At 40.7% G+C, this 19,570-nt stretch overlaps 1 protein-coding gene across 1 annotated transcript; it reads left to right on the top strand.

Annotated features, from left to right (window-relative positions):
• Positions 1 to 17,564: 17,564 nt before the first annotated feature.
• LOC117017678 (olfactory receptor 145-like) lies at positions 17,565 to 18,512 on the top strand. The gene is given in 1 exon segment (XM_033098162.1): positions 17,565 to 18,512. A coding segment is annotated over 1 exon segment (948 nt).
• Positions 18,513 to 19,570: the final 1,058 nt, after the last annotated feature.

Here is a 19,570-nt window from a genome sequence, read left to right as displayed (position 1 = left end):
AGTCCTCCAGCTTTCAAGGGTGCCCCGGGCCCATTGAGTGTCCTATCAATTCAGGATCCTCTTAGATTCACGAGAACAACCCAGATCACTGAGCACTTGAAGAAGTATAACATGAATAAAAGAAACTCAGAGGAAACCGAGGGTGTTATGCTGCAGTTGCCGTGTTACACAGCAGATGATCTCTAGAGGCAGACTGCCTATCTGCTGCAGAAAACGGGACTTGTCATCTCGTTTTGGCCATTCTCATCATGTTTGTGGTGAATTGGACAGTTCCTACGTGGGCCAACTTGCAAAGGCACCCCTGCGGTTACCGAAGTTACTAGGAAGAAAACCCCCAATAAGAAGTCCTGGAACAGCAGTACTGTGTCAGGTAACCTCTGTTGGAATGGAGGATGAAAGCTGGGACACCATCCACCAGGAAATTCTGAGGGCTACTTCATCTCTTTCCAAATTTTTGCATCTGGTGGCACTATCCATGCCTGTGCCCAAGTTTTCTGGTTGGGCCTTACTGTGTCATGGTAAGAAAGGGGACTGTATTCATTCTTCTGTTTGTCCCAGGCCATCTAAATGCACTGACTCAGGCTTCTGGTCTATGAGTTCTCTTTCCAAACAGCTACTGGACCCAGATAGACGAGCAGCAACGTGTGTCGGCTAACCTGAGTTTCATTACCAGCACTCCTGCAGTGTAAGGCCTACTTCCTGGGATAGGTGACATCTTTGAGAGGATTTATTGTCTCAGTTTTGAGGCTCGATATAGAGGAGTGCTGTGGGGTGGTAGAGGTCTTCGAGAAAAGAAATGAACGCAGTGGGAAAACATTTACCTTTGGTTTTCCCATCAGTATTCCCCAGGAAGAGAAATTAGAGAAGCTGGTGTTTTCCCCCATTTTATGGTGAAGAAACAGGCAATGTGAGGTTAAGCCTCCTTTCACGAGTGATTTTAGTATGCAAATAGCATCACAAGACAAAGGAGACTGAGGTCTCCCAGCTCCCAGCCATTCACATGCTCTTTGACAGGAATTGTGAGCGACTAAAATGAAAGCCCAAAAGAATACATATAATCATGGTTTGGATGGGGTCATAGGAGATGGAAAGAAAAGTAGAGAAGAAATAGAAGCAACATTTATCCAGCACATACCACGCACTATGCAGTGTCAGGTACTACTGGTATCTAATCCATAGCTTTGGAAGTGGGGAGTGAAATTGTCGTGCCAAAGAACTTTTGAGACTCTGAGCCCTGAAAAGATTATTGTGCCCCAAATAACAAGACCTATATGATTAGAAACTTTATTCCTTAAGGTACTATACACGAACCTTAAGACAAAATCGTTGTTTCTAGGCTTTTGATTGAAAAATAAGAGCTAATAATTATAAATATGACAATATAATAATAACTTTATTACTTTTATCCCCCCTTCCTTGTTTGGTCTCCAAAGTGCACATTTCAGACAAGAGTTTTTCAAACTGTGGGCCACAATTCAAAAGTGGGCTATGGCAGCAAGTCACTGGGGCAGAATTCCTGGGAAAATGCCGGGGACATCAACAACAGGGGGAAGCCTGCAGCTATGGACTTGGCCATCAGATCCAAGGGACGCACCGGCATAATCCCTTGAGGTGGGGCCCCGTAGTGAAGCAGCGGGTACATGTGAGCACATGCTGTGCAGGTGTGTGTATAAGTGACATGATACTGCTGAGTGTGGGCGTGCAGAGCAGTCAGGATGGGCAGAGTGAGGACACGACGGCTCCAAGCAGCTGGCTCTGAGTAGAGTGTTTGCTCTTCCAGCCTTGGGAAGACCTGAGCTAGGAACAAGAGATGATTCTCCAAATAACATGCTAGGCTAGGAGCCAGGACATCGGTAATTACAAGGAGGCTTGACATTGAGTAGGTCCTTGCTGGTGGAGGATGCTGAGATTGGGATGTCCCCTGGGACTGGTGCCAGACTGCGCAATCTGAGTAAACGGAACCCTGTGGTTTTATGCTGCCCTCTCATTGATGAGGTGTGGAGCCAGCATGGGGGAGAAAGAGTCCTGTGGGCCAGGCCACCCATGTAACTGGTGTGGAATTTTATTTGAATTTTTTTTTAATACGTTAAAGGCCTTCGTTTTGTTCTTTGGGGTGAGATTGGAGATCCAAGATTCAGCTAGGATTGCTTCTCCTCATTGTGCACTATGTTCCAGGGACATCTGGCTCTGGATCCTGATTGCCCAACACTGCCCTGCATTTGGTACATTTTTTTTATCGCCCTGATCCGGTTTTTTCCCCCAAATGTTTCAACCTCATTTTTAGAATTTTTTTTTTAGACCCACAGTTTCTCTGGAAAAGTTAAGGGATGCATGGCAGGGTAGAATATTAGAGTGATCATAAACTTTGAAATTGGGAGACAAATGACCCCCACTGAGATTGTAACGGTTACGTATGCCCCAATTTTCTTTTCTGTAAAATAGGAAAATAGCACATTCTCCCCAAATTGCAAGGATTGATTAAGAGATGGTATGAAGTGAATTTTCAACTACACAGTCTGGTACAAGCTCTTGCTTTAAATGTGGCTTTTGAACTTACTGAGGCAGGGTGATAGGGGAGGCAGAAGTCTTAGAAATACTAGGTTGGTGCGAAAGTGATTGCACTATAAAAGGTTAAAATCAATTGCAAAAACCGCAATTACATTTGCACCAACATAATACATCCTTAGGAGCAGGAATACACTTATTATTTGATCAGACTGTATCCTTTCCTTGGTTATATGGAAGAACTTCCCTCTAAAAGGAGGGAGTTGGGGCAGATAGTGGAAGGAGGGGATCTGAAGAAGTTATTTTTAGGAGGTATTGAAATTTGAAGTATATGTTTATGGCAAAACCATTAGGCCAATGTACAAAGAGATTACAAACTCAGGGAAAATGGATTTTCAATGGCTAAGAATTTGGTTACTAAAGTAAGACAATTTGCATTTGTTTCCTAGGGCTGTCATTTCTGTGGATTCTAAAAAATTACCGGTTTCTTCATTTGTAAAATTAGTGTAATAACAGAATCTATTTCACTAAGAATTAAATGAGATGAAATATATAAACACGTAGTACAATGTCTGATTTATATTAAACATCCAAAAAATGTTAACTATTCTTATTATTGCTAGTAATTTGTAAAATCTAGACTGTTAAATATTTACTTGTTATTAGCACATGTCAAAGTCATAGTTCATTTATTAATGAGGCAACCAGAAGGAAAACAAAGAAGCTGGTTCTAAAAGCATTTGAGGTACAAGCACACAGACACACACACAGGTATATACATGTAGATACTTAGGAAAAAGATGCTAAAATATAATTGCCATGTTAAATATATGACCAATTAATGTCCTACAGGGCAATAAAACCATATTCCTTATAGGGTTAACTCTTTTATTGAACTACACAAATTACAATAATACCAGTTTGCACAAAAACTCCCTTACAAGGCTATAAATTGCCTGCCCTTTTATCAGTTATGAGCTGTCAGTCAAGTACACTGTAATATTCTCCAAGAGTGTCACATTAAGGTCAAGCAAGTATTTTGGAATATGCTCTAGCTCAATACCAAAGAATTAATCAATTATCTATTTACATTTTTCCATGTTTGGGAAAATTTTTTCTTTAACATTATTAAAGAAATGTTTGGGAGGGACAACCTAGAAGATATTGAGCAGAAATCAGTCAATTAGTTATAGGAACTCCTCTTCTCTCTTAAACCAACCAGGGTCTTCTTGATTTCAGAAATCAAGAAGATGAGAGGAAAAGAGGCCCAACACCTCAAGCTCTTACTACGAACAACAGTGATTCTCAAGCTTTGCTGTACTTTGTCATCACCAGAGTAGCTTATAAAATACTGCTGTCTGGGTCCCAACCCAACATTTCTGATTTAATTTGTTTGTAGTGTGACCCGGGAATCAGAATTTATAAATAGCTTCAAGTGATTCCACTATACAGCCAAAGTTGAGAACTTCTGGGCTACAACTTTTTCAAATACTCTAAGAAGTGAAAAACAGCTTATTTTATTAGTTAAGCTTGCTGATTTACTTCGCTTCAGAAACCAACTCTCCCTTTTCATCTGGGCAATCCCCAAATGTATGCCCAAGATGAAAGAATAAGGCTGTGTGATCGCAAATCCAGGTATTGACATTCTGGTGTGGTTGATAGAGCCTAGCATTTGGATTTAATGACTAGCCCTTGAATCTGTTTGTCTTTTACAGAGACAAACAGTTTTTTTTTTTTATGAGTCAGTTTCCTTATCTGTAAAATGAAGAGAGAATCAAATAAATTCAAGGTTGTTTTAAGGCATTTAGAGGTTAACATATATGCAAATATGTCTCAAATTTTAATATGCTGTTCAAATGTGGATTGTAATCCAGGCTTTTGGGTTTATCTTTAATTTTTCCCTGGGCTTGATGCTCTTTGGTCCAATACAGTAGGGGCCTCTGTGAATTTGGGAGGAGGTTATTAACAACTGAAATGGGGGCATAAACTGGGATGAAAGCATTGTTTGTTGACATGTGCACACCATTTTAGGAAGGATCTGAAGGGATTACTTTAATGGAGTAAAAGTGGTCATACTAACGAGATAAAAAAGGTGAGGTTGGAAATTTGAGGAATTTCACCACTTAATGAAGAGAGAGAAGACAGCCCTAACGAGGTAGATAAGGCAGGGTTTGATATTCCTGTTTACAGAGAGGAAATCCCAGTCTAAAAACATTTTACTTTGCCAAGGCCACACAACGAGGTCTTTAGGCTCCAAATCTGGTGCCTTCAAGTGTATCACATTGCTTCTGGATTAAAACTAGTCTTTAGAATAGTTCCCTAGAGAAAGCTTTGAAAAATACAAGAACGTTTTACAGAGGTTTTGTGGCTTTCCTGACCAGTAGAGATGTTAAAAAATAGCAGTCTTCACCATGCTGCAATTAGGATTTCTGAGACAACTCTGCCCAACAAGGAAAGTCTGTTGCTTTTCACAAGATTATTGAGTCTTCATTTTTAGGATTTATTTTTTAAAATCAACTGAGACATCCCTACTAATGCCTAGAATAACCTGTCTTCCATCAAATTACTTTTAAATAAGGCCATCTCCTTGCGTTTTCTCCCTTATCACAATCTTGGAACATCATGTACCCTTAACACACCCTTGAAATCATATATTTTTATGTTGCTAGTGTTAGTCCAATTTGCTTTTTATGGCATATATATTCCTGAGATAAATGTCACTTAAAAACGGATTCCTATTTTAAGAGCCCCAAACTATGGGCTGTGATGAAACTGAGCTCTGGGCAGCTTCCGACGTGGGAAGGCTTTGCAGCTCTTTCTGTCACTGAATAATTTTCCTTTGCCAGTCCTTAAAATATTCGGTGGTTCCTTCTGTTCTGTAAATATCTTGATCCTGGAGGTCACACCCAAAAAAGACACATCATCTAGCATGACTGTCAGTTCTGTGTCAACATTAGCATATTTAAAATGTCAAAAATACAGTAAAACCAGTTATATGTAACCTACATTATTTATTTACCTTTTAGAAATGGATTTAACACATAGCTATTTATAGGAAACCTCTGATAAAGTGTTTCAGTATTTAAAAAAAATTATGTATCCTTGAATTTATTAATTTTCAAATATGGGATTTTATTGAACCATATTTATATTTCTTTCTATTGAACTTAGTAAATGTTATGAACAGTATGCACATGTGTCATTGCGGGGACAGAGCCAGGAGTGCAGTTTCCAGGCTCTCGGCCTCACGTGGAAAGGTGCTGGCTCAGGTAGCAAATGGCCATAAATTAAGAGATGTCCGGTGGTAATGTTGGCTGTTAGCCGCACGGCGAGGGCCATGGGTTGAATAAATAGGCTAATAGTTTCGATCAACCGTGATTGGATGGCCATCAGCTGTGGCTAGTTGGCGGTCAGCTGTAACCAGTGAGCCATTGGCCACTAATGTAACTGCTGTGGCTACGATAGCAAAAAATGGGGGCTAGCAAGAAGATGGTGGCTGAGCTAGCAAGACTGGATTGCAGTTCGCACGGTGGATTGCAGCTAGCAAGTGGGGTGGGTTGGCAGAGAGAAGTGGACGGCAGGTTGCGGATAGTGTGGCTCCTGCTTCCTGTGTCTCCAACCCAGCCACCAGCGAGAATATGGTAGTATGTCTCCCCTATCTATGGCTTCGTGGGTGTTCCTTTTTGGCCTCACCATGTCCTGTGTTCTTATATGGGGAGCGGGACCAGAGACCCCGCATGACACCTGGCATGACAGTCATTGTGTTAAATATTGGATTTGTAAGTTAAACAGTATTTCAACATATGATTTTGCCTTTTACCCACTTATAATACTCGTATAGGTGGGGCTGGGGAACTTCAATCCCAAAACAGTGGATGAAAGTAAAAGACAGAATTTGACCAAGAGGATAAAAAGAGATATGGAAGAATAAGGATCCTGTGACACTTCATTAATTCAAAATTACTTGTTAAACATTATGATAGTTGATCCTCACAGCAATCCTATATATTAGGTGTTCATATCTCTGCTTACAGAAGGGTCACTGAGGTGCAAACACTATATACTTACTCGGCCACTGAGTGATGTGATTAGAGGCCAAGTCATTTAGCTACAAGGCCAGAGCCACCACATTTGCCTTCTCTGACACATGTGCTCACAACTTCCTCCTCCCCTGTATTGAAAAGTTCCATCCTTAACTCTTGACAAGTGGTTTCTGGGATCACTGCCATTTACATGATTTCCCAATGTATGTCTCCTTTAAGCTACCTCTCACTCTGGCAGTTTTTTCTGATGTCCCTCTTAGATGTACTTTCAGCACTTGAGTCTGGTCTAAATTCTAGCTCTTCATTTGCCTTCTTTACTTCCCTTTCTCTCTGTCCTGGGATTGAAATCTTAGTTACCTTTGATATTTGATCTTTCCCCTCCATTCTGCCTTCCCGATCATTAATGTAGCAAATCCTGTTAATTCCTCCATCACTACAACTACCTGGAGGCTTAAGGAGACCAGACTAAGAGATAAATAAGTTTGATTCCTTTGATTCAAGGAAATGTTCTTGTACAAAGTAGGATAATAATAGCACCTACTTCATAGGATTTTTGCAAATATTAACATAACTGAATTAAGATGTGTAAAGCACTTTGTGTAGCTCCTGGCACATATATAAATCAAAAAAATACAAATCATTACTACTAGTATTAGTATTCTTGAATCCATTAAATGGTATTTTTAAGCATGTTAAATCTGCACTTTCTGTAGATTACTCATTTTCTATAAAACACATAATATATAAGGTGTCATGCAGGGACTCATGCAGGGTCTCTGGTCCCGCTCCCCACACAAGAACACAGGACATGGTGAGGCCAAAAAGGAACACCCAGGGAGCCATAGATAGGGGAGTCACTATATTCTCGCTGGTGGCTGGGTTGGAGACAAAGGAAGCAGGAGCCACACTATCAACAACCTGCCATCCACTTCTTTCTGCCAACAAACCTCGCTGGCTGCAATCCACCGTGCTAACTGCAATCTGCTCTTGCTAGCTCAGCCACCATCTTCTTGCTAGCTCCCCTTTTGCTGCTGGCATAGCCACGGCAGTTATATTAGTGGCCAATGGCTCACTGGTTACAGCTGACGGCCAACTAGCCACAGCTGATGGCCATCCAATCACAGTTGATGGTCATTTATTACCTGAGCCAGAACCTTTCCACATGAGGCCGAGAGCCTGGAAACTGCATTCCTGGCTCTGTCCCCACACAAGGTATGACAATTAAGTTCGTGAACTTGTTGAAACAATGTTGCTAACCCTTTTTGATACCAGAGGGATTATTCATTATGAATTTGTACCAACTGGACAGCTAACCAAGTTTACTATTTGGAAGTGCGAAAAGGCTGCATGAAAAAGTTAGACGACCTGAACTTTTCTCCAATTCATGGCTCTTACATAACAACAATGCACCAGCTCACTCGGCACTGTCTGTGAGGGAGTTTTTAGCCAGTAAACAAATAACTGTATTGGAATACCCTCCCTACTCACCTTATCTGGCCCTGAGTGACTTCTTTATTTACCCAAAGATAAAGGAAACATTGAAAGGAAGACATTTTGATGACATTCAGGACATCAAAGGTTATACGCCAACAGCTCTGATAGCCATTCCAGAAAAAGAGTTCCAAATTTGCTTTGAAGAGTAGACTAGGCGCTGGCATCGGTGCATAACCTCCCAAGAGGAGTACTTCAAAGGTGACCGTAGTGATATTCAACAATGAGGTATGTAGCACTTTTTCTAGGATGAGTTTGCGAACTTAATTGTCTGATCTCATATAACTAGCAGCAAAGTGCTTGGTATATAGGTGTTCAATACATACTAATTACCCCCAGTATAGACCTCCAAGATCCCTTCTAATTCTAGAATTCTATATTAAATGCATATATCATTTATGTATAGATTTGTATGTTAAGGAGTGGAAAATGCTTAATAAAAATAAATTGAGGGGATTTCCCATCAAGATGGTAGAGTAGGTAAACACTGTGCTTACCTCCTCTCATGACCACATCAAAATTACAACTACCGTATTTTGCCATGTATAATGTGCAATTTTTTATGCCCAAATTTGTGAGGGAAAAATAAGGATGTACATTATACATGGAAAGTACTAATTCCGTATCTATATAAATGTTTTTAATTATTTTATTTATGATTATGAGTTAAAAATGTAACTCTAGAAATCAATAATGATATCTGTGTGCAAAATAATACCTTGGAAAACGATAATTGGTTTTGTTGAACTTACAACAAACTTGCAATGACGAAGAGTTCTTGGCCTTCTATGATGCATCAATATCATAAATTTGTTACAGGTACATAAAATTTCTTGTACCTTGTATCTGTTTGTGTGTTTTGTAATTATTTGTTACATAAAATTTCTTGTATCATAATATGTTAAAAAATAAATGCTAAACTTCCTTTATAACACAAAAAACAAGTACCTAAATGTAAACAAATAAAAATTTGAATTAAAAAATTAAAACAAAAGATTTTTTCCCTGGAATTTGAACCAAAAACATGTGTGTGCATTATACACAGCAAAATATGGTAACTACACAACAACCATTATTGTGAATTGCCTGAAGTTTACCTGAACAGAAGTCCTGTAACTAAGGACATATAGAAGAAGCCACCTCAAGACTGGTAGCAGGGGCAGAGAGGCAAAATTATCTGGTCCCACACACATCTGTGGCAGTTAAAATCAAGAGAGAGATCTTGGCTGCAGAGTTCCCCTCCAGAGGAGTGAGGGGTCCTAGCCCCACATCAGGCTTCTCAGGCCAGAGTTCCAGTGCTGGAAAGAGAAGTCCCCATAAATTCCTGACTGTAAAAAACAGCAGATATTGTGGATGAATGAGGCAGAGGGCAGCTGGAGTCCCAGATATTGTGGATGAATGAGGCAGAGGACAGCTGGAGTCCCAGGCATCCCTCTTAAAGGGCCTGCACATGGATTCACTCGCTGTGAGCTCCAGTGCTGGGGCAGCAGCTCAAAAGACCCCAGAGACATATGGGAAGGAACTGAATTATCTGGCTTTAGGGCAAGGGCTGGAGGGGCAGCTTTCTCCCAGACAGAAGTGCTAGCAGAAGGCATTGTTCATTTGTTGAACTATTCCCCATACCAGCATGCAGATCAGATGGGAACCATATCCGAGACTCCATCAAACTAGTTGATACTGTTCGTCCTACCCTGGTGACTCCCTGAGACCCCATCCCCACCAACTTGTGGACTTTCCCAAGCTGCTTCCAGTGGCTTTTCCATACAAATGACCTGTATTAGCTTATGCTTTGGACTTTCCTAAAATCTCTCAAAGGTTCACAAATCCCCCCAAAACAGTATCTGGCCTTAGCAGCCCCAAGCCTGGCACAAACTGCAGCTGGCCTCAGTTCACAGATTAACACCTCCAAGCCCAGTATGGGTGACAGCCATCTTTGTATCACTTTGTGGCACATGCCAGGTGGCCCCAGGCAGGCACAGGCTGCAGCTGAACTTGGCCTGTGGCAGGCCCCCTCCTAGGAAGCCTTGGAGCCAGTACACATGGTGGCCGGCTTCAGACTGAGCCAGAGCACCCTTGCTGCCTCCTCAGATGAAACACACAAAGGGCACACTGGGCAGGCACAAGAGCCCTGCTAAAGTGAATCCTGCTCTGTAGGGTCAGCCCCTGCAAAAGAGCTCCTCCACTGTTGTGACAGCCAGTACTTACAACCAATCAGGCCAAGGGTCAATTTCTTCCACTGATATGTAAACAGCAACCAAGTCTCAAGTATAACAGGAAGGCACACACAATCCACACAACGGATATACCTGGTGCACCCAGCTCAGGTGACCAGGGAGACTGTGCAACTGGGCCCCCCAGGACACCTACTACATAAGACCACTCTACTAAAACCAGGGGATATAGCAGCTCTACCTAATACATAGAAACAAACACAGAGAAGCAGCCAAAATGGGGAGACAAAGAAACATGTCCCAAATGAATGAACAGAACAAAGCTCCAGAAAAATAACTAAACAAAATGAACACAAGCAATCTATAAGATGCAGAGTTCAAAACACTGGTTATAAGGATGTTCAGTGACTGCAGGGAGAATTTCAACAAAGAGAAAGGAAAAATTAAAATAGAGATAGAAAACATGAAAAACAACCAGTCAGAAATGAAAACTACAATAACTGAAATGAAGAATACATGATAGGGAATCAACAGATTAGATGAAGCAGAGAATCAAATCAGAGACTTGGAAGATAAGGTAGCAGAAAACACCCAATCAGAACAGCAAAAAGAAAGAAGAATCCAAAAAAAAATGAGGATAAGTTAAGGAGCCTCTAGGTTAACATCAAGAGGACCAACATTCACATCATAGGAGTAACCAGAAGGAGAAGAGAGAGAGCAAGGAATTGAAAACCTAATTGAAGAAATAATGATGGAAAACTTTCCTAACCTGGCGAAGGAAATAGACATGCAAGCCCAGGAAGCACAGAGAGTCCCAAACAAGATGAACCCAAACAGGCCCACACCAAGACACATCATAATTAAAATGCCAAAGGTTAAAGACAAAGAGAGAATATTAAAAGCAGCAAGAGAAAAAGCACTAGTTACCTACAAGGGAGCTCCCATAAGTCTGTCAGATAATTTCTCAAAACAGAAACTCTGCAGGCCAGAAGTTATTGGCATGAAATATTCAAAATGATGAAGTCAGGACCTACGACCAAGATTACTCTTACCCAGCAAAGCTGTCATTTAGAATGGAAGGACAGATAAAGAGCTTCCCAGACAAGAAAAAGCTAAAGGAGTTCATTACCTCCAAACCAGTATTATGAGAAATGTTGAAGAGACTTCTTTAAGAAGAAAAAGAAAAAAACAAAATTCAAAAATATGAATAATAAAATGACAGTAACTACATAGCTATTAACAATGACTTTAAAAGTAATTGATTAAATGCTCCAATCAAAAGACATATGGTGGCTTAATGGATAAGAAAACAAGATCCTTACATATGCTGCCTACAAGAGACTCACTTCAGTTTGAAAGACACACACAGACTGAAAGGAAAGAGATGGAGAAAGATATTTCATGAAAATGGAAATTAAAAACAAAAAAAAGAGCTGGGATAGCAATACTTACACCAGAGAAAACAGACTTTAAAACAAAGGCTATAACAAAAGACAAAGAAGAACCCAGTAATCCCACTTGTGGGCATTTATCCAAAGAAACCCAAAACACTAATTCTAAGGGACATGTGCATCCATATGTTCATTACAACATTATTCACAATAGCCTAGATATGGAGGCAGGCTGACTGTCCATCAGTGGATGAATGGATAAAGAAGAGGTGTTACATATATACAACGGAATATTACTCAGCCATTAAAAAGAATGAAATCTTGCCACCTGCAGCAACGTGGATGGCCCTAGAGGGTATTATGCTGAAGGGAGAAAGTCAGACAGAGAAAGACAAATGTCATATGATTTCACTTATATGTGGAATCTAAAATATAAAATAAAATGAACAAACAAAATTAGAAACAAACTCACAGATACAGAGAACATTTTGAGGCTTGCCAGATGGGAGGGTGGTTGAGGGGATGGGTGAAAAGGGAGAAGGGATTAAGAAGTACAAATTGATAGTTACAACACAGTCATGGGGATGTAAGGTATAGCATCAGCAATATAGCCAATAATATTATAACTGCGTATGGTGTCAGATGGGTACTACATTTATTAGGGTGATCACCTCGTAGGTTATATAAATGTCTAATCACTATATTGTACACCAGAAACTAACATAATATTGTATGTCAACTGTAACTGAAAATTAAAAATATATATTTAAAAAATAAATTGAGATTAAATATAATTCAGAACCATGGAACTCCTGATGCTCGCTTTCTCAGGGCTAACTGAGGCCATTTCAAATGAAGACGTTTCAGCTACCATCTTTTCTCTTCAGTCATGTCTGTGCCTCTTCTTATAAAACTATAACACGTGCTTGACCTCCTCTGGTGTGTTGTGATGGTCAATGAACTTGGGGCAGTCACCAGAAGTCTAAGGGTTAATGCTTGTGCATAAGAGACATTGTATTGCATTTACATGTATCCCACGTGGAATGATACAAATAAACCATAATTTTTTAAAAAATGGAAAAAAACAAAAGTAAATAAAATAAAGAAGCACTATATAGAGATTCAAGTTTTGGAAAGAGAGAAGTTCTAAAGGAATACAGTTAAGAATAGTTCTTCCTACACTGCTTCCTGCTTGGGCTTCATCTGCTCTTCAGGGAACATGACTTTAGTGAAGCCCCAGTTGAGAAGATTTTGAAATATAGTTCCCATGGCAACGGGCTCTGAAATGACATAAATCCAGGGAACTTTTGTTGGTTGTTCTAGCATCCAAACAAGGAATCCTCTAAGGCTCCTAGAGAAAAGTCAACTTTTAATGAAGCTTGGGTCTTCTTTGCTTTCTGTGCCCAAAGGAGCCCTTTTCCTGGGGGGGGCTTATTTCAGGTCTGTAATAATGATTTATGTTTTTTAATTGTGATTTGACAACAGTGGAAACGAGAGCAGGGGTTGGGATGTATTGTGATCACCACAACAGTGGCAAATTGCTAAGTGTAAGATCTACGTTTTAGGCTTCTTGTTACCGAGCAGTGACCAAACTGTGTGGAGGGCTGGGAAGCACTTGGTGTGTGCAAATGTCACCCAGCACTCACACATCCAGCACACACACACACACACACACACACACACACACACAGAGGACTGATATAGGGGTTTCAATTAGCTTGCCAAGTGGAGGAGAGGCTGCCACAAATGTGGTTCTGATTATAAACCTACTTTGTGATGACTCTACCTGTCCCATCCTGACCAAAATATACCTCTCATTGATTGAGTGCTGTGTGAAATTTCATAATTACAGATTTATTTTTTGGTTAAAGATTTTTTCTTTTTTTTTTTTTTAAACATAATGTCTGGCAGAAGTTGTGGAATGTGGATGATGGTCCTCCATCTTTCCTAGACCATGCTGATGAATTTGTGAGCTTTCTTGAGAATTGGCTTTGATGAGGTATCGAAATTAGAGCAAGCATTAGGCCTCTGAGTGTTTGGGGAAGAGGAATGTTGACCGAGATAAACATGGGTACAGAAAGAAAAGATTGGAGACTCTGTAAAGGAAACCTCACCTGACTTTGGAATTTGGCCTTTGTGGTGTGGTAAGAGCATGGTTATTTGAAAAACAAGGCATCAGTAGTGTGACAGAAAACAGGGACATGGTAAATAACCATGTCTGTGGATTAAGTTTTGTTGGAGAGATAGGCCTTAGATAAAATTTTGAAGACAAAAGTATTACTTCCGAACTCCTCTCACTTCTATCAGCTCTCCCCTGCCACCGTAGCAGCCTCTCTCTTGCCCCTTTGAGGCTCATCTAGCTGTTAGCAAGCTTTTTCCCTCCCTCATTCCCTTTCTAAACTATATATATTTTATACATGTTTTATGTATATTTCCTATAACTTTATCAAGGCTCATCCAGGTGTCAGCCTCTTTTCTAGGCTCTTCCATTTTAGGAGTTAATGTAACCCCCACAATAACCCTGTGGATTATTCTCATTAGCCCCATTTTACAGAGGAGGAGATTGAGAATCTGAGATTAAATAAACATTTTGTGAGCCGATGTAAACTAGGTTCTACACTGGGTCCTAAAGATATACAAGTGAATAAACCCAATTCCCATCCATCCCGTTCACGGAGGGATATGAATGGTCACAAAGACAGTTATAGGCTGTGAGGAGAGCTGCAGGAGATCTAAGGACAAGGTATAGGATTTTTTGGCTAATCCCCATGAAGGTGTGAGCTGAAAATGACTTGAGGTCCTACTCCTTCTGGCATTTGGGCATTTTGATAGGGCTTCGCTAAGGCACCAAAATTCTCTGTAATGTGGAATTCCAGGTACTTCATTAATTGAGTGATTCATATTTGATTTCCTAACCCGTAGTCAAGCAGCTTTTGGGGAGGCTGCCTCTTCCCAGGTGAAATAAGGCACATTTTGCTCAGACCTGCTCCAAATACTGTTTTAGGAGTGCCTTAGCTGGCGTTCCCACCAAAAGCTGTACTGGAGACAAATGACTTATTTTTGGAAGTGATCTCAGGGAAGAGGAAGACTGAAACACACAAAAAAAAGACATGCGACACAGAGAGCTTGGTGATGGGACCTGAATTCAGGGCCTTGTAAAAATGTTCGAATAGAGGCGGGAGGACACCACAGCTACAAGGCAAGGCCCACATGATGTGATGTGTAACATGGCTGAAAAGCTTAGACAAGCGCCATTACCTGTCATTTGTTCTGAAAGTCCATTCCTCATCCTTTATCTTGTCGCTGTGCTTTGAGTTAAGGCATCTCGTCTGTATGACAAGGAAAAACATAGTGCCTGGAGGGACATTGCTTCAAGTCCTTAACACCCAGTGGCCCATTTGACTCGTTGGTCTTCCTTAGCACATCTGATCATGTCATTCCCCGGTCTTAGCATTCCCTGTTGACCATATTCCATGGGTACACACTGCACACACATTTCTCATCATGACATTCAGGTCTCTTCCAAGTATGACCCTGGGGTGCTGTTGCAGGCCTGATGTCCAATTATGTCCTTTACTTGTTCTCCTATTACAGCCAGACTAAAAGCTTCTTCTGGGTAGTATGGAAAACCTCTTCAACTGGAGAGGTTAGACCCATGTTCCATTCCAATCTCTACCACCAACCAGCTCTGTGATTGGTTGGGTCTCAGTTTTCCTGTCTGGTACGAGGATTAGGTCAGTGAAAATCCCAAACCTAGCTAAATATCCAGATCTCCAAGAGACATGTAGAGGAGAAAACAGATTATAAAGTCCCACACTGGATGGAGACTCTGGTTTATTATGTCTGGATCGGTGCAGCAGGATATGTACTTTGAAGAAGCATATACGAATTTACCTAATTCAATTGCGCAGCCAGATTTGTGAGCTACAGGATTATGTGATTTTTAACAGAACTTCAAAGTTAGTTCCCCAAAGTTAACTGTTACTGAGCTCAAGCAAGACTCTAAAAGACTGGGACATAGAAGGATGTGTTTTGTGATGACAGAGGGGGAGTTAGGAAAAGATCAAAGCAAGCAACACAGGGAAACAAATGTTGGTTGGTCCAGTGGGGTGAAGGGGGTCAAGATACAAGGCCAACAGGGTCAGTTAGAGAACACTGGGAGCCCGAAGGAAAGCTGGGAGGATGAGAGCCAGAGGCCATCAAGAATCCCAACAATTTAACAATTTGGGTGGGGGGTGGTGTAGAAACTGTTCACTAATGGGGATTATTCTTTACTGTCAAGCTCAAATTCCAAGAAAAGACAGAGAAGGTTCGTTTCTCCCCGGACTAGATATCGTGCAATTCCTGTGGTAAACTGAAATGTAAATGTTGTGTGGAATGTCCTCCTCTGGATTTACATAGCATTTTATTTTTACCTTTTCTGGATCTTATTACCTTTTTTTGCATCTTTAGTCAGATGTGTTCCATCTTATCTTTTCCAAGAGACTATCAGAGCCTTGAAGACAGGGCTTTATACAGAGTGTGCCCAAAAAATGTATACACATTTTAAGAAAGAAAAAAACTATTAAAATTGTAATATTCAATATATACCAATAACAAAAGATGAACACAAGTCACGTTTGACTTCTGCAATTACAAGAGGTGCTCAAAGTGGTTACCATCAGCGTCCAGATACTTCTGATTACGGCAAACTACTGCTTGAGCAACAATGACCAGTGTCCACTTGTATACATTTTTTTGGCACCCCCAGTATATTTCATTATGTCTCACAGGGAGATATTAAATGCAACTGTTAAGAACACCAGATTCAGTTAGATGCACCTGGATTTCATATAGCCTTTGTAATTTAACGTCTGGTAAATGACATCTCTAAAATAGGAGTGATGATATCCAGTTCACAGGATTTGGAGGAGAATTAAAATGGAGTATTATATGTAAAATGGCACTGGAAACTGGCATGCTGGGGTCAGGATATAAGTGCTAGCACAGGAAGACTGTTGGGTATACAGAGAAGTACTCAATAAATGGTCAATTATTACTTTTGTACAATGCTTTACATTTTTACTGAGTAGGTGTTAACTGAATAAATAATGTTTTTAAAACCCCATTCAAATACTATCAAGAAAGGTATAAGCAAAAATTCCTCCTTTTTAAAGTTAATTTCTCAGACTGTGATCCCAGGAGGGAATTTCTCAGTTAATTCCTCCTCTTTAAAGCTGTGATCCCAGGAGGGAACTTCTGGCTTCCTACTCCTAATCAGGTCCCCAGATATCTAAACCATGAATAAAACTGTTCGGTCTCCGGTCACCGGAGGGCACTGATTACATGCAGAGATGCTGTCTCCCTTCCACAAGCTGGAAAAAAGCCTGGGGCAAAGCCTCAGACACGTTCTTTAGCTCTGAAAGAATTCTAAGGCAGTGCAAGCTCTGATCCTCCAAACAGGACAGGGACTAAAAGGGTGTGTTCTTAGTTCCTTCATCTGTGTTAGCACTACAGCCAATTACCTGTCTGAACAATTGAGGATAAGAGTGGGACCGAAAGGTACATCGCTGAAGCTTCAGGCTAAAGGGAGGGTAAGTGACTGAATCTGGGATGAACTTTTTCCTAAGTCACCAGTATCGGGTAGTAAAGGTTTTAAGAAAGACCACCTCACTTTTCCGCTCTGGAAGGACACAATAAATGGACCAAAGTAAATATCTGGGAGACTCCTTGGTTCATCTTTGAGACCCCTCTTCCCAGAGCACCTGCTCTCACCATGGAGGCGGGTCCATCCTCCAGAGTCAGTGGCTAAGGTGCTGTGAGAACAGACCCACATGCATCCAGAAAGCCTTTCTGCTGAAGTTCAAAGTCTTTGTGGATCTAAATCTCAAGAATGGGGAGGCAAGGTAACTGGGAGGGAAGCAGTGGTCTCTTTCTCTCTCTCTCTCCCTCTCTAAGTGAATCTTTGCCTTTGTTCCCACAGAATGCCTTAAATAAGAATGGTAGCTGAGAATTCTTCTGCGACAGAGTTTATCCTCGCAGGCTTAACAGACCAGCCAGGACTGCAGAGCCCCCTCTTCGTCCTGTTTCTAGGTTTCTACGTGTTCACCGTGGTGGGGAACCTGGGCTTGATAATCCTGATTGGACTGAATTCTCACCTGCACACCCCCATGTACTTTTTCCTCTATAACTTGTCCTTCATAGATTTCTGCTATTCTACCGTTATCACTCCCAAAATGCTGGTGAGTTTTGTCTCAATGAAGAACATCATCTCCTACGCAGGGTGTATGACCCAGCTCTTTTTCTTTCTTTTTTTTATTGTCTCTGAGTCCTTCATCCTGTCAGCGATGGCATATGACCGCTATGTCGCCATCTGTAAGCCCCTGGTGTACACAGTCACCATGTCTCCTCAGGTCTGCTTACTTCTTTTGTTGGGTGTGTATGGGATGGGCTTTGCTGGGGCCATGATCCATATAGCATGCATGGTCAGACTGACCTTCTGTGCCGACAATCTGGTTGATCACTACATGTGTGACATCCTTCCGCTTCTTAAGCTCTCGTGCACCAGCACCCATGTGAATGAGCTAGTACTTTTCGTTCTTGTGAGCATTGATATTGGTGTGCCCACAGTCACCATCTTCATTTCTTATGCCCTCATCCTTTCCAGCATTTTCTGTATTCGTTCTACTGAAGGCAGGTTCAAAGCCTTTAGCACCTGCAGCTCCCACATAATTGCAGTGGCTCTTTTCTTTGGGTCAGGGGCATTCATGTACCTCAGGCCATCTTCTCTCTCACCCATGAACCAGGGGAAAGTGTCCTCCTTGGTCTACACCACTGTGGTGCCCATGCTCAACCCGGTAATCTACAGCCTGAGGAATAAGGACGTCAAACGTGCTCTGAAGAAAACCTTAGGCAAAAAATCATTCTCCTGAGAAAGGAGCAATGCTTCAGGAAAGGGACATTTTCCTTCCATAGATGATTCAGTTTCCATTGGTTACATGGAGGAAAATTTAACTCTTTCTCAAATAAGTTTATCCTTTTCATTCTAAGCATCCTTTAATTTAAGAATATTCTTTAAACTGTAGGATACTCACATTTTGTGGACCTTAAAGAGCATTTATTTCAGTTCTCATATTTCTGAGAATACAGTGTTTCCCCAAAAATAAGACCTCGCCGGACAATTAGCTTTAATGTGTCTTTTGGAGCAAAAATTAATATAAGGCCTGGTCTTATATTATATTGTATTATATAAGATCCGATCTTTATTATATTATATTATATTATATTATATTATATTATATTATATTAAAGACCCGGTATTATATTATATTATATTTATTATATTATACTACATTATATTATATTATAAGACCTGGTATTATATTATATTATATTATATTATATTATATTATATTATATTATATTATTATATAAGACCCAGTCTTACATTATAGTAAAATAAGACCAGTTCATATATTAATTTTTGCTCCAAAAGACACATTAGAGCTGATTGTCCGGCTGGGTCTTATTTTCAGGGAAACACAGTACATACAGGCTTATGTACCTTCCCCAAGGTCACTCAGTTACCTCAGCAGCAGAACTGTGACTAGAATCCAGGCTCTTGATCTCTAATACTGGTTGTTTCCATTATGGCTCACTTTCTTTCTCTCTCAGCCCTGGAAGATTTCATTTCAAATGTGAGCTTCTCTAGAATGCTAAAATCTGGTTCTGTCTCTGGAAATTGCATACAACTATTCTAGGGCTAATTTTAAAAATCACATTTTTGCAAGAAGGTAGGAGGTATAGGATTTTTTTGTTGAGTTGATGTTGGCTAAATGACCAAACAAACTCTAGAAGAATTTTGCAGAGTGTGTAAAGGAAGTGTGCTAGGACCACAGAGCAGCAAGTATGGCACCTCCTGACACAGTGGTGTGGCTCTTGAGGGACTCAGGCTTTAAGGCATTTGGCGATGCTGGGAGGAAAACCTCAG

Source organism: Rhinolophus ferrumequinum, chromosome 25 (assembly GCF_004115265.2).
Source record: "Rhinolophus ferrumequinum isolate MPI-CBG mRhiFer1 chromosome 25, mRhiFer1_v1.p, whole genome shotgun sequence".
NCBI classification, from domain to species: Eukaryota; Metazoa; Chordata; class Mammalia; order Chiroptera; family Rhinolophidae; genus Rhinolophus; species Rhinolophus ferrumequinum.
This window is presented reverse-complemented; position numbering and strand designations above follow the sequence as displayed.